Genomic DNA, 15923 nt, shown 5'->3' with positions numbered 1-15923 from the left:
TAGCAGAGTTCTCGGTCAGAGAAGCGAACCACGCAGCGGGAGTCACTGCGAGCGCGGCGTACGGCAGCCATCTTCTCCAACAGCGAAAGGGAGAGCACCAGCGCGCGAGCGACTGCAACCAGCTGAACTGGGGAGCGGAGCAGACGAGCCACGGTGCTAGACGGGCCTCTGCGCACGCGCGAAAAATCAAACCGGAAGGAAGCGCGCCTTGCCTCCTCGTTCCAACTACTTAGGACGAAAAACCAAGAGACAGAAATAACCTGAGTGACCGATCTCATCGTTTCGAGAGGGAAATTGCGGGTGTACAGCTATTTATTTTGACCGCCTCTGACTCGCGTTTCATCTTTTGGTTAATCTGCATGGAACATACACATTACTGACACCATTAATATGTAGTACTGTATAAACAAACACATTTCTTCAGTGCCTAATTTCTACAGTGAGTGGTATCATGGCTCATGCATGCCTGAAACCTGGCAGCTTTCTTCTCGAATCCCAATATGCTGGCTACAGTTCTTCAGTGGGAAGGGAAAGACACTTGACGTTTAGTCTGAATCGCTTTTCCGTTGTTATTACCTTCATATATGTTTTAAATTAAGCCCTGTCATTGAAAACAAGCTCAGAGGCTGAGCCCCAGTAAAACTTAGCTCAGATTAAGGCTGCTTGTGTCGAATTCTCCAGAGAAGACAAAAATGATATTTGTCTGTATTTCAGGCCTTCCATCCTAAGCAAACACCAGATGGGGGAGCTGATGAGATGCTTTCACCAGGGAAAGCTCCTGGTTGTCCCTGCTAAGTGGCTGTATATTCCTTTTGTGTGTGTGCGTGTTTTTCTCTTGTGCGGGGAAAGTTGCTTCCTGACCATCTGAGAATGAGGATTCTGTCACAGCTCTGGCTTTCTTCTGATGGAAGAATCTACAGCGTCTAGTAGGAGGGTTTGTAGAAACTACACTGCAATTAGTTTCTGGTGCAATCTCCCCCCGCCCCCCACCCCTTTTACAGGAACCTTCGTTTCCTCAGTTGCAGGACTTGCATTATTATTATTGTTATTAAGAATATTTATATATAATTTATATATACCACTTCAGCAAAAAAAAAAGAGAGGAGTAATCAACATGATGTACATAACAAAAGGAACATTTCCCATCCTAAAGGAGCTCACAGTCTAAAAAATATCTTGAAAGGCTGCATGTAAAACTAACAGCCTTGGGAGCACAGCCGTAAGCATTGTGTGTGTCACCCAACAAACATGTCAGATTTATGGTCTTCAGAGAATCAAACTAATCCTCGGTTTTGTTTTCTTTCCAAAATCCTCTGGATTTTAATCATGCCTCACTGGCTGTATGTAAACGGAGAATGGGAATTCCATTTGTTTAAATTTTTAATCTTTAAAAGTTGGTTGTGCTGCTAAATTTTAGAGGTTGTTGCCACAAGAAGAGACCTAAACTTCACTGCATGTGACAAATTTTTTAGGCTTGTTAGGTCTAATGTGAAAAGCCACCGATTTATTATATAGCTGCAGTTTTTAAATGTGATTTACCTGTGAAAGAATGCCTATTTTGTGAACATTTTCTGCTGAAAAGTGCTGTGTATGTTTCCATTGTGTAGTATGTGAATCAAATTGCCTGAAAACATTAGGTCTGAAGATCTGCAGAAGAAAATCAATGATTTCCCCTGAATTTCAGAATTCAGTGTGTTGCCAACTGTTACTCATACTATACCTATGGGGGTGGGGGGTGGGATTCAGTAATGTAACTGTTATAGTTCTCCTAAAATGTTACTTTAAAGATAGCTGAAGACCACGCACCCCCCATTGGCTGATGTGATTATGACATCACTGTCCACAGCTTCTCTGGGGCAGATGTACTGCAACTTATTCTACTGGTTTTATGCCTTATTCTTCCAACTTTGCTGCCAACTAACAGGCCCCAAAATTATTAAAACGAGCAAACTGTTAAAAGTGAGAATTCTAAAGCATTGCTCTTAGCCTCTTCTGGCCACTAGAGGCATAAGGAGTTGTGTTAATAGGTCTGTCTTGGTCAGTTAGAATCAGGACTGTTCAGTTGTTGTTGAAGGCTAGTGCCTGTTTGGGTATGTTGTTCAGTGTGTCTCTCGGTATGTGATGTTTAGTTCCTTAATAAGTTGTCTTCTTTCTTTTTTTAATTCAACCTACTGCTTCCAGATAATCTTTTGGGCTAAACTTCTTTACCAACTACATAGCGGGGGGAAGGTGGGGATTCTTCTAAGTTGCTGCCAAATAATGAGGGGGTTGCAGCTCGCATCTGGGGGGATACCAGGGCAGAGGGAACAGAGGAACTCTTTCTCTACCACTATAGTGATCCTGGGGGTGGGTGGGATTGGTGTGCTGGGAAGCAGAAGGCAAGCAGCAGCATCTGTGCGAGGGGGTGTTTACTAAGTTACACTGAAAGACCATGGAAGATGTGTTTCCTGAATCTCTCCCATGTTCCTAAAAGGAAAATACTCTGAGCTGGGAGGCCCTAGAAGATAGGAGCAGAGCAGGAGGGGCTGATTAACAAGTGTGGGGAGAATAAAGTGCCTTTTACTTGCTTGGGTGGGGAACCCTGATCTTATGGTATTTCAGCTGGGGCTCAAAAGATTTCAGGCAGACCTGCAGCCCCACTTAAATTGAGGTAAGGATATCACCCCCCGCCCCACCCTGCCAAGAAAGATACCATCTTCCTTGGAACCCCTGCTTTTATTATCCTGTGTGTATGGGGGAAGGGCATTCTGCAGGTAATGTTGGAAGAAAGAAAAGGGCACTCTGCGCATTTGTTGGCACCATTGTTAGTTATACTTGGGCTTGGCTTGCCAGCAGATTCTGGGGCAGATATGTGCCTGTTGTGTGGGAGGAGGCAACTCTCACCTTTTGGCACTTCACTTAGGGCTCAAAGAGATGTCAGACAGAACTTAGTAAGATATTACTGTAAACTTAATGTTTGTGTGTTTTTAGCTTACTTTTCTTAAGAAAAGTAAGCTTATGAGATCATCCAGCATTCTGTGTGTGTGTGTGTCCCCTGCCCATCAACTTTGCAATGCCTGGACAATGAACCAAACTGGGTAAGGTTGTAAGGAAATATTGGGACACCTCAACAGCGTAGTTTGTGATTATGTCATCCACCCCGATTCAAGATGGTGGACACATGACTATTTGAGGCTCAAGTGGGCTAACTTGTGAACTGCCTAACCTGATTTGAACCAAATTTGCTACAGCTATAGGGACACATAGGAACGTCGCAATGGCGTAGTTTGTAATGATGTTATCCACCTTGATTCAAGATGGCAGATGCCTGAATGTTTGAGGCACAAATGAGTTAACTTGTGGACCACCTAACCGATTTGAACCACATTTGGTACATTTGGAGTGAGTGCCTCATAGGGACACCTCAGCAGCGTAGTTTGTGATGATGAACGTTTGAGGCTCAAGTGGGCTAACTTAAACCACCTGATTTGAACCAAATTTGGTAGAGACAGATAGGGACACCTCAACGGCGTAATTTGTGATGATGTCACCCTAATTCAAGATGGTGGACACATGAACATTTGAGGCATAACTGGGCTAACTTATGAACTGCCCAACTGATTTGAACCAAATTTGGTACAGGTGTAGGGACACATAGGGACAGCTCAATGGTGTAGTTTGTAATTATGTCATCCACCTTGATTCGAAATAGTGTACATGTGAATGTTTGATGCGCAAGTGGACTAACTTGTGGACTGCCTAACCAATTTGAACCAAATTTGGTACAGTTTTAGTGAGTGACACGTAGGGACATCTCAGTGGTGCAGTTTGTAATTATGTCATTCACCTCAGTTCAAGATGGTGGATGCGTGAACATTTGAGGTTCGTGGGCTAACTTGTGAACCGCCTAATCAGTTTGAAGCGCAAGTGGGCTAACTTGTGAACCGCCTAGTCAATTTGAACCAGCTTTGGTACACTTGTAGTGAGTGACACTTGTAGTAAGGGACACCTCAACGGCGTTGATGGTGGACGCATGAACATTTGAGACATAACTGAGCTAACTTGTGAACCACCTAACCAATTTGAACCAAATTTGCTACCGGTGTAGGGACACATAGGGCCTGCTCAAGCACATAATTTCATTTGTAATGATGCCATCCACCCTGATTCAAGACATGTGAACAGTTGTGGCACAAGTGGGCTCAACGGCTATACCTCAGTGGCATAGCTTATGATTATGTCATCCTCCCCAATCCAAGATTGTGGATGTGTGAACATTTAAGGATGAAGTGAGCTAACTCGTGAAGATGGTAATTATCAATTAAGATTATAGTGCAAGGAAAGTAGGCAGATTATTTCTTACCAGAACAACTTGTTAGTGTCATCCAGCCTTCTTTAGCAACTATGTTGTTTGGCATTTCTTCTACACATTGGATAACAGAGAAGATTCTGATTCTAAGTCTGCTGCTATAAAACAATGGAAAACAAATTATAAGTGGTGTAGAGTTCCACTATGCAGAAACACACCACATAGTGCTCCTGGAAGGGTATTCATACATGTCCTAAAGGACAGAAAGCAGAGGACCGTATATCAACCAAATATATAAGCGAAGGGCCAAATATAAACCATTTCAAATAAACAGAAGCAAAAGAAAAGTCATTACAAAATAAAACTAATGCAGTGTGTCTGCATCAGCAAGTGCAGATGTGTTTTGGTCACTTCTTGAGATTCAATTACTAGTACTGCTTAACAGTACTCATTTTCATGTTTTTCAGATTGCTGGAGTTAACATTTCAATAATTATTTATCCAAATAAATAAAGCTTAATATTAAATGTATAGTTGATAATGACTTCACCAGCTGCTTCTGCACAGTCTTGGCAATTTGTACTCATTATGGTCTCTTCTTCCTCGTTAGTCACTGTAATTAGAGCCTTTGGAGTCAGACAGTATATACATTAAATAAATAAATAAATTATAGTGTGACTTTTACTTCAGACTTTGTGTGCTGGTGTTACATGCACCTTCACAGTGCAAACACCTTTGTGTCTCGAAAGCTGTATGTAACCTACAGCAGAATCATCATAAGATTTTCTACTGGATCTATTGCTTTACAAACCTTTAGAAAATATTACCCTTGTTTTTCTGACATTTAAACTGCTTACTGTTGAAATTGGTTTACACGTTTCCATCAAAATGTTCAGTCTGTTTACAAACATTGTATCAATTAGCACTTAAAATCTTGGAAGGTAGGCTACTACTCCCACTCCCATATTCCTTTTTGCAGATATGAAGAGTGTCCCTGATAAATATTGGCTTAATATTGGCTTAATTATTTATTAATTATAGACTGAAGACAAAGCAAAGTCCAAATGGTAACTTTGCATGCAGTTTATTATTTATTATTTATTTATTTATTGCATTTATATCCCACCCCATCCAAACGGTTGCCCCTTCACATTTTGAGGGAATGTGTTTTTATTGCAATGACAAATAGCACTTCATCTTCAGGAAATGATTTCTATAAGTGACAATGCAGAATATGGGTAGGGTTGTTGCATAAAAGGAGACTTATGGCACAAAGAAGACTTCCTTGTTGAACTGTATTTTACACATATTTGCTGGATAAACCAACTTTTCGAATACTGTATAATTACTGCTAGTGCTGATCTCACACTGCCTGTCACCCTGACTCAGGTGTGTAGAAACTATTGAGCAAGGGGAACAATTGTCCCCAGGCCCAGGGGTTCTGGGAGCCCCCAAGACTCCACCTCACCCAGGGTGACTCCTTGCCCCTTCCCGCACCCAGCCAGGGAGCAAAACACTTGCTGACTGGGAGTGTGAAGCATACCCCTCTCTCCTCTAGCCAGCTGGAAGAGAGATGGACCCTCTGCTAGGCATTGGCACCGCCCCTGCATCTGATGTCATTTGAAAGGGGTGAGGCCAATGCCAAAAACCCGGCAGCATTTCATTTCAGAGGTGGGCTGGCCTGGGCTAGTGGCAGTTCTTCCTGCCTGCCTTGGCAACCATGCAGCCTGCTCTTTGTGGGCTGGTGCAGAGATGCTGCAGCAGGTGGGCACTGGGTGGGCTGCTGCAGCATGGTGCTGGAGCAGACTGGGCCTCTTGCCATGGGTGAGCGGTGCCTGAGGAGTCAGCTGTTTATGATGGTGGTGGTGGGGAGGTGGTGGCAATTAAGAGCACCAAGTCCCCCCAATGTAAGTAGGTGACCCAGGCCTGGGAGGGGCATTGGCCTAGCCCCCTTGCATCTGACGCCAAACTCAGACGTGGTTTGGGGCACTCATGCTTTGTGTGCGCAATGGGAAGGTGGAGAAGGGCCCCCAGCTGCATTTCGTCCCCCGGCCACCTCAGAGCTCGCTGACTGCATGGCATAGGCAAATAAGTCTGAAAAGAGTTTAAGCGTATGCAGTCCACTACCAGTAGATGTATCTGTAAATGCTCCTGGAGACAAGCAGCACAGAACTCTCAAGGCTATCCTGTGGCTATCTTCCACAGCTTCTCAGCTGTTTACTGTTTGCACTGACAGTAATTGCACTGCAATGGGTTTCATGGGACATTCTTTGAAGAAGAAGTTATCTCCAGCACGTCACAGAAAGAATGCCACTGTGAGGGAATTGAAAAATTGTGCACTATATTACCTTAGGATTTTCACACCCTTCACCTCAGCTGTAATGAAATCTTTATTGCCAGCAGAGGAGGCAACCAGGAATCCATCCACACATGGAAGATTTCTTGAATGAGTCTTTATAAATCCTTTCTCTGACACTATGGGTTTGCAACCACCTGAAATACACTTTTTGAACTAGGTGCCAATAACTATTTTAAAATAAGTGCACAACATGCAGCAGTGCTCATGGTTCCCACAGATATTGATGAAATGAGTAGCACAACTCTTAAAATACAGCAATATTTTGAAAGGCAAAAAGAAGACTTTTCGATATACCTCTCTATCCTTTCCCTGGGAAAGGATAGTCTGGTGTGAGCAGAGTTGTGCTTGAAGAGTAGACTTTCATTTGTGGAAGAGATCTTCCCCAGAATTTGCTGTCAGGCCAAGCCCATGAATAACTAACAATGATGCCAACACATGTGCAAAGTGCCTTTTTGTTTCTTCCACCATTAACTGCAGAATGCATTGCACAATTGCAACTGCAGAGTGTCCTCTCTCCATACACTCAAGATTAAAGAGCAAGGAAATCCAATGTAGGCGGAATCTTTCTTGGCAGGGCTCAGGGGTGGTGGTATCCCTATCTTAATTTTAGTGGTGCCACAGGTCTGCCTGATATCTCTTGAACCCCAGCCACAGTACCATAATATAAGTTTGGCCTATCTAAAGCTCTGGATAGTGATGTCATAACTGGATCAGTCAATGAGGTGCATTTTAAGTCTCTGCTGTTGCTATATTAATTTTAATTCTTGAAAACTGTAAAACTTCGAATAATGATTCTTGTTCCTTTGCCTACTGATTAGGAGATGGGATGCAGTTGTAGGACTGGTACTGAGAGTTAGAGGAAATCCCCATTCTACCACAGACCTGAAAACTGAGTCCAGTTCTTTCTTTCTTTCTTTCTTTTATTTTTAAAGCAGCACAATTCTGACTGTATTTTGCCAGCTTGGATTCTTCAAAAGTAAGCATGCTTTAAATTCCATAATAATATGACTTGAACTAACATAAACAACCTGTAGCTATTCTCTAGATATGCTTATATGTCTGGACAGGTGGTGATGGATTAAAGCAGGCCAGCACAATTAAAGCAGGCCTTCTCCTAGCTGTGGTGGGAGAGATGGCCAGGGACTCAATAAACTTTATATTTTTGCTGCCTACCCAATTACAAACACAAACAGATTATCAGACCAACTGGCTGATTCATATTTGCAAAAATCCAGCTGGGTTAATATCTTCCAGTTATGTCATGAAGTCCTTCTTCTTCCTCTCCCCACCACTCTTTCTTTTTAAACTTACTTGCAAACCTGTTTGGAGTTGCATACTTGAGCCCATACATTGTCAGGATGGGAATATTCAGAAGTGTGGCTGTAGCAGCCTTTGAGTCGCTCCTATGAAAGCTTCATTGTTCTCATTAAGATAAACCTATTGTCAGTAACCTCAAAGAATTTCCTTCTCCTTTAGGAAAAAAAATCTGGAATCTATCTTCATCTAAAACATGGTTTGTTGTATAATTATGATCACTGTGTTTTATGCTGTGGTAACTCAGATCTCATTCATTTGGTTTAGAAACAAAAGATGCTGTTCTGTTTCTGTTTTTCTTGTCGAATTTACCACAATGCAAATTGACCATCTTGTCTGCTATGGGCTTGCATGCTTCCCGCCTTCTTCTTATTTGCATATCTCTCAGCCTTGAAGGTGCCATTGTGAAGAAATGCATACATCAATGAAGTCTATCTTAACAGAAGATACTTAATACTCAGTACAGGAGAACTTTGTTATTTGCGGAACTGGTATTTGTGGTTCCGCATATCCACAGGGTGTTTCATTAACACACATTTTCAGTATCCGTGGATACGAAGGGGTTAAAACCCACTGATCCATGGTTCTAAAGGGCCGGAAGTGACCACAGAGGTCACTTCTGCCCACCATTTTGTCTCCAGGGAGCCATTTTGTGGATCCTTTCCTTACAAAAATTGACTTTTTTGACTTTTTTCTGCGATTTTTCACAGCTGGGGGGGGCATTTCAGGGCATGCGTACCCAGAATGTTGGGGGGCAATATGCTAAATCATTGTAAACCGCTTAGAGAGCTTCCAGCTATAGAGCGGTATATAAATGTTAGTGCTATTGCTATTGCTGGCCACAAGGGAGGGATTCCTGGCCACATACAAACCCTGTGGAGCATGCCACAGTAAGTTTTTGTTGAGTTATTTTGCCTTTTGGGGGAATTCCCCCCTGTTTTCCTTCCACTTCGGAACCTAACCCCCCTTTCCTCATAGCAACAATGACTAAGTACTCGTAGTTCCATTACTCGTGGCAGTTGGCAAGGAATGGTATCCCCACGAGCAATGAGGTTCTCCTGTATGTACAGTACTCAGTACATCACCCATTTCACTTTTTGCCTCTTGTGATTCACAAACCGGTTACTCCTGAATAATTTGGCTGAAATGACACTTAATGATTAAAGCATTATTAACCCTGATACAGTGAAGGAAATAAGTATTTGATCCCCTGCTGATTTTGTCCGTTTGCCCTCTGACAAAGAAATGACCAGGCTATAATTGGATTGGTAGGTTTATTGTAGCTGTGAGAGACAGAATAACAACAAACAAACCCTCAAAAGCCCAGTGCCCAAAAGTCAGCGATGGATTTGCATTGTAGTGAGGGAAATAAGTATTCAATCCCTTCACAAAAGATGTCTTAGTACTTGGTGGCAAAACCCTTGTTGGCAATCACAGAGGTCAGACGTTTCTTGTAGTTGGCCACCAGGTTTGCACACAACCCAGGAGGGATGTTGTCCCACTCCTCTTTGCAGATCCTCTCCAAGTCAGAAAGGTTTCGAGGCTGATGTTTGGCAACCCGAACCTTCAGCTCCCTCCACAGATTTTCTATGGGATTAAGGTCTGGAGACTGGCTGGGCCACTCCAGGACCTTCGTGTGCTTCTTCTTGAGCCACTCCTTTGTTGCCTTGGCTGTGTGTTTTGGGTCATTGTCATGCTGGAATACCCATCCACGACCCATTCTCAATGCCCTGGCTGAGGGAAGGAGGTGCTCACCCAAGATCTGACGGTACATGGTCCCGTCCATCGTCCCTTCGATGCGGTGAAGGTGTCCTGTCCCCTTAGCAGAAAAACACCCCCAAAGCATAATGTGTCCACCTCCATGTTTGACAGTGGGGATGGTGTTCTTGGGCTCATAGGCAGCATTCCTCCTCCTCCACACACGGCGAGTTGAGTTGATGCCAAAGAGCTCGATTTTGGTCTCATCTGACCACAACACTTTCGCCCAGTTCTCCTCTGGATCATTCAGATGTGCATTGGCAAACTGCAGACGGGCCTGTACATGTGCTGCCTTGAGCAGGGGGACCTTGCGGGCACTGCAAGATTTCAGTCCTTCACGGCATAGTGTGTTACCAATTGTTTTCTTGGTGACTATGGTTCCAGCTACCCTGAGATCATTGACAAGTTCCCCCTGTGTAGTTCTGGGCTGCTTTGTCACCATTCTCATGATCATTGCAACTCTACGAGGTGAGATTTTGCATGGAGCCCCAGACCGAGGGAGATTGACAGTTATTTTGTGTTTCTTCCATTTGCGAGTTATCGTGCCAACTGTAGTCACCTTCTCACCAAGCTGCTTGGCGATAGTCTTGTAGCCCAGTCCAGCCTTGTGCAGGTCTACAACCTTGTCCCTGACATCCTTTGACAGCTCTTTGGTCTTGGGCATGGTGGTGAGTTTGGAAGCTGAGTGATTGCTTGCTTCTATGGACAGGTGTCTTTTATACAGGTACTGTAACAAGCTGGGATTAGGAGCACTCCCTTACAGAGGGTGTTCCTCATCTCGGCTCGTTACCTGCATATAGTGAAAAGACACCTGGGAGCCTGAAATCTTGCTGGTTGATAGGGGATCGAATACTTATTTCCCTCACTACAAGGCAAATCCATCGCTGACTTTTGGGCACTGGGCTTTTGAGGGTTTGTTTGTTGTTATTCTGTCTCTCACAGCTACAATAAACCTACCATTCCAATTATAGCCTGGTCATTTCTGTGTCAGAGGGCAAATGGACAAAATCAGCAGGGGATCAAATACTTATTTCCCTCACTGTAGGTTTTGTTTTCCTTAAGAATAGCAAACACCAGATTGTGTGGTGGGAGAGACAGATAAGCACCATGACAGGGAATAAGGTTAAAGCTCCATACTCTCCCTCTGTAATCCTTATTTGTGCTCTCAGTGATGCACCTAGCTCATAACAAATTGCTAGATCAAAACACTTCAATTATCTGAGGATCACCACCTTAAATGGCAAGGGGGACATTTGAAAGAAATTACTTTTGATAGCTGTAGGTGAATAAATCAGATTATCATTTAGCATATAATTGCCACTTTCTTTCTCTTTCACTCACACAATCACTCATGTTCATGTGTTTGTGGCTTTAACCATGTGAAGAATTAGTCCATAGACTCTGGCTATAAACACACACATACACAAAGAGTGAACAAATCTCAGAAGAGAATAAGCACAACCACAAATGGTGCAACCAGCACCAGATTTCACTAGCTGCATTAAAATTAAAAAGTGGTGTACTGTATTGTACTTCCATTGAGAATCATCTTACATACCATACACATTTATGCAACATAAGCATCCTTCCAAAGGAATATGGCAATTACTGTAGGGGAAGAATGGCAGTTCAGTCCCCAAATAGTGCAGCAAAACCAGTTTGGTGAGAAAGCAGGAAAGCAAGAGATCTTGAGACAGTTCTTTAGAATTGAAGAACTACAAGGATTTATTTAAAGAAAAGGTTACAAACAAATGTGAAAAAGCCTACATCTTAATTTCAGCTGTAGCTCATGGCTGAAGAGAGAGACCAAAACAAACAGCAGCCATCCCTGGAGAGACAAAATGGAGACTAACACTGGAAGAACAAAGAGGGGAGGAGTCCAGCACTTTTTCATAACCCTAAACCACTACCCCCAGTGGTCACCATGAGACATTGCAGCTGAGAGCTGATGCTGCCAGAGTCCTAGCTCCAACCATTACAAATACTTATTTTGAAGGTGAAGGGTTGAGAGCAAGACACTAGTTTTGAAAAATTATATAGCAGACTTATTTGTTACTTTTTGCCCCCTTTCAGTATGCTATTTACTGATATGCTTTCAGTAAATGGAATTCATTGTGACAATTGACTAAAATATGTGAAAAATTTATTAACAGCTTATGCAGCATTTGAGAAGCAAATCCACTGTGCTCTGGGTCAGGAACCAACTGCTTATCTCTTAATAATGGAGGATGTAATGGAGTTCCTGGTGGCAACAGGAAAATGCCTGTGAAGACAATACTGAGCTAGATAGACCAATGGCCTGACTCAGTATATGGCAGCTTCCTATGTTCCTATGAATTTTGCAGGTGCTTTGTTTTACTCCACTACCTTGTTTAGCTCCCCACAGGTTTGTGTAATCTGAATACAATAAGATCATATTCAATCTTCCTGTAAGTGAGCTGACCTAATCATAGAGAATATAATTGACAGATGGTAGATGAGGGAGGAAGTAACAAGTCTCTCTTTCATCTCTGTTCTGTAACTGAGAGGGGGCAGCTGGTCTTGTTGATAATCCTGGTATATTAAGTCTCCTAGAATCGGATTAATCATAGCTCTATGCTACATTGGGATAACTTTGTCCCTGTATGTCTAGACTCTTTCTGGTCTGTCCTTCAAGAAATGCTTTTGACTTATTCTAATGTAGAAGAAATTGGCATTGCGGTTAGCTAAACTAAGTGTTTCCATCAGGGCTCTGAACTCAGTCTTGACATTAACCAACGTTCTCCTTAAATCATCCCTTCAGCGCCTATGCTTTTTGTGCCTAGTATCCTTATTTTATCAGTATCTGGTACTAATAAAAATTGCAAGTAAGTAGTTCATGCGGGTAATCTACCCGCATCTGCATGTGCACATGCAGCCTAGTTCAGGGGTCAGCTATAATTCTATCCTCTATCTGCAGGGAAATGAAGAGTCTTCAGCAAGTCAGGCTCGGAAAGTGGTTAGCATTTTTCTGTACTCTGTATTTTTACAGATGAACAATCAGTCCTTGAAAATATGAGCCGTGACAACATTCACATGGTCCTGGATACTTTATGTTTGTGCTGCCACCGAAAAAACTGGCTTCACTCTGAGGGGAAATGCTTCAGCTGCAGCAAAGTGCACACTAAGGACTGAAATCTGTTTGCATGCCAAAGGACCCCATCATGAATAGGTATACAACTATCAAACAGCTGGGAGATGGGACGTACGGTTCTGTCCTCCTAGGAAGGAGTATTGAATCAGGGGAACTGATTGCCATTAAGAGGTAAGTGGTGTGTTTATTAGGAAATTGCACATGCTTGGGGCATTTTTTTTTAATATTGTGGGTTCAAACTTTGTTTACTCTGACCACTAGGTAATTGTTTCTGGCCACCCAGCTGTTAGTGGAATCTGTTGTTCTGAGAAGTTAAAAGCAGTTTGATCTAGTACAAATATTTGTCATTTGATAGGCCACAACCAAGGCCCTTGGTATGCTGCAATTCTGCAAAAGCCTTGAACATGATAGTGGGTACAGAACTGACCTTCTTAAGGACTGCCAGTTTTCTTTCATTCTTTTACAAAAACAGATTTCTAACCCTTACACTTGAAAGGTATGCTTCAAAGTCAGTGGGAAATGCCTGCTGAAATCTCAGAAGTCAGTGAAATGTTGGGGTGGAGCTATAACACTGTGTATAATTTCTTGTCTCTCCTAATGGCTGGCAAAACTAGAATAAATGTATGCAATCATTTTTAAAAATCTGAATAAGTTATGCAAGATATAACAAACATAAATATTTATATGCCGCTTTTCAACAAAAGTTTCCAAAGCGATTTACCTAGACAAATAATAAATAAATAAGATAAGATGGCTCCCTGTCCCCCAAGAGCTCACTGTCTAAAAAGAAACATAAGACAGACACCACCAGCAGTCACTGGAAGTACTGTGCTGGGGGTGGATAGGGCCAGTTACTCTCCCCCTGCTAAATAAAGAGAATCACCACGTTAAAAAGGTGCCTCTTTGTCCAGTTAGCTGGGGAGATATAATAAATGCAAATATAAATATATTTGCATATTTATATAGCTGCAGAACCTAGCTTATTTGGACACATAATTTGGACTATTTGTGCGCTAATTTTATTTTCCCCTCAGCATAGTTCACAAGAGTTTTAGCCACAAACAATCAGTATATTTGAATCATATCTTCCCAATTGACCAGATGGCTTCTGATAGGATTCTGACTTATATCAACATGGATGTACTGTTTGTGCATGTGTGCTTGTCTGTGTGTACAGTGTGTGATGTTTCACTGTGTACTTCAGATACAGACATGGAAGAAAAGTCTGATAAAGCCTACAGCAACATATTTGTATCAAAGGGAAAGAGGGCGTCAAATTAATGCATGCCACATTTATCTTCACACTTAGCAAGCCCCAGTGTGTTGCTATGTACTTTTTGCTCAATTTCTTTCCTGTCTTTATCCTTAGTTTCTCATGCTTCACAATTAAGTTTTTAAATGACCTGGCTTTCTGCATGTTTTGATGTGATGAGAACTGTAGGCACATTCCTAATATAGTAGTTAAGCCACATTGAAGTACTGTATTGTGTTTTGCTGAATCTACTTGAGAGAGAAGATCGTCAACAACTTTATGTTGGGGGAAGGCATCACATATTTAGAAGATGCTTAGTAACTGGGGCTGAGATGTTTCTAAAAGGAAGATTCACTGTTCTTTAGGTTTGTTCTAAAATCTTTTAAAAACTGGTGATTTTGAAAGGGCTGAACCCAGATCCAGAATGTTTTTCTCAGCTGGCCAACATGTATCCCAGTCTGAGAGAGCGAAATATCCCAGTAACACTTCTTGGCTTAAGAATATGTTCTTAGGGTGGAGAGTGCAAGGTCTAGTTTACATGTGGGAAATGGTTCTTATTACCTAATAGTTACAACTATGATGTAGGGATTACTTGGCCATAATTTCACAGGACTGTTAGAATAAGGTGCTGTTCTTTCCAGGTTCAATTTTTGTACAAGGTCTTTGACTTAATTTCCAACTGGAAGTTGGGAATTCCCAGTTGAAAGCTTGCTGCCATCATTGCCTCAGAGTAGGCTGTAGCAGCCTGAGGCTATATTCCATCACATTCACTTCCGATATTGCCACCTGTACTTAGGCTATCAGCCACCTAACGGCACAGCAGGGAAGTAACTTGCCTAGGAAGCAAGAGGTTGCTGGTTCGAATCCCTGCTGGTATGTTTCCCAGACTATGGGAAAACACCTATCTCAGGCAGCGGCAATATAGGAATATGCTGAAAGGCATCATCTCATACTTCACGGGAGATGGCAATGGTAAACTCCTCCTATATTTTTCTAAAGAAAACCACATGGCTCTGTGGTCACCAGGAATTGACACCGACTTGAAGGCACAACTTAGGCTATCACCCCAACCATTTCATTGCCCTCAGGTTCTCTGTATACCAGGAAAGATTAATAGCCTCTTCAGTCTGGCAATGATGTCTGAGTCTGAGAGCAATTGTATTGAGAGCTCATCTCCCCATTCCAGAATGAGATTGGAACGCCAGCAAGACCACCAATAATATCAGCAGGAAAATACCCCAGAGACATCAGGAATTAAGATCTGTAAGCTCCAAGAGTGGACTATCTTAAAGTGCCCCCTACCTGCAGTGGTCAGATGCAGGTTCAAATGGTCACCAGACAGTGACCTGTCTGTCCATGAAAAACAGATCCTTGGAGGCTCCTCCACCTACAGGATCACCATCTTCTTGCCTACATCAAAATGTATGTCTTGCATGATGTCTAGGTCCAGATATTATTGGGGACTGGCCTTTGTCATGGTGGCTATGAAAACCTGAGCCACACCATCAAGCTAGCCTCATCATGGAATTGAAGTTCCACAAGACTGTAAGCCTTGGGATCCTCAATACCATCTCCAAGACCACATGAGCCCAGGTAATGAGACTGTTAGGCAGCAGGGTGAGCAGTATGCCAACAGAATCCCTATACTGCCTTGTGACCCCAACACCAGGTACAAACACTTGAAACTGGTGGACAGGGTGTGATCGATGGACCATCTATGGTTATAAGTTATATTAAGTCCCTTGTTCTGTGCTTCACAGGATGAAGAGGAAATTTTATTCCTGGGAAGAATGCATGAATCTTCGAGAAGTTAAGGTATTGGTCAGTTTTCTGTATGGGGT

The 15923-nt window shown here is 42.6% G+C and overlaps 1 protein-coding gene across 12 annotated transcripts in view; it reads left to right on the top strand.

Moving 5' to 3' along the window:
- Positions 1–157: 157 nt before the first annotated feature.
- The window catches only part of CILK1 (ciliogenesis associated kinase 1), a 44353-nt gene continuing 28587 nt past the window's right edge, over positions 158–15923 (top strand). For 5 of the 12 annotated variants that reach the window (XR_008313934.1, XM_053286359.1, XM_053286357.1 and 2 more), the window contains exons 1-4: positions 158–934; positions 7465–7622; positions 12729–13001; positions 15843–15897. Coding sequence is in view for 10 of the 12 variants with exons in the window: in XM_053286357.1 (XP_053142332.1) it covers positions 12883–13001; positions 15843–15897 (174 nt within the window). In the remaining 2 variants the exon portion in view is untranslated. The other 7 variants (XM_053286351.1, XM_053286354.1, XM_053286353.1 and 4 more) reach the window with 7 other exon arrangements.

The sequence above is a fragment of the Hemicordylus capensis genome, chromosome 1 (genome assembly GCF_027244095.1).
Source record: "Hemicordylus capensis ecotype Gifberg chromosome 1, rHemCap1.1.pri, whole genome shotgun sequence".
Classification (NCBI taxonomy): domain Eukaryota; kingdom Metazoa; phylum Chordata; class Lepidosauria; order Squamata; family Cordylidae; genus Hemicordylus; species Hemicordylus capensis.
This window is presented reverse-complemented; position numbering and strand designations above follow the sequence as displayed.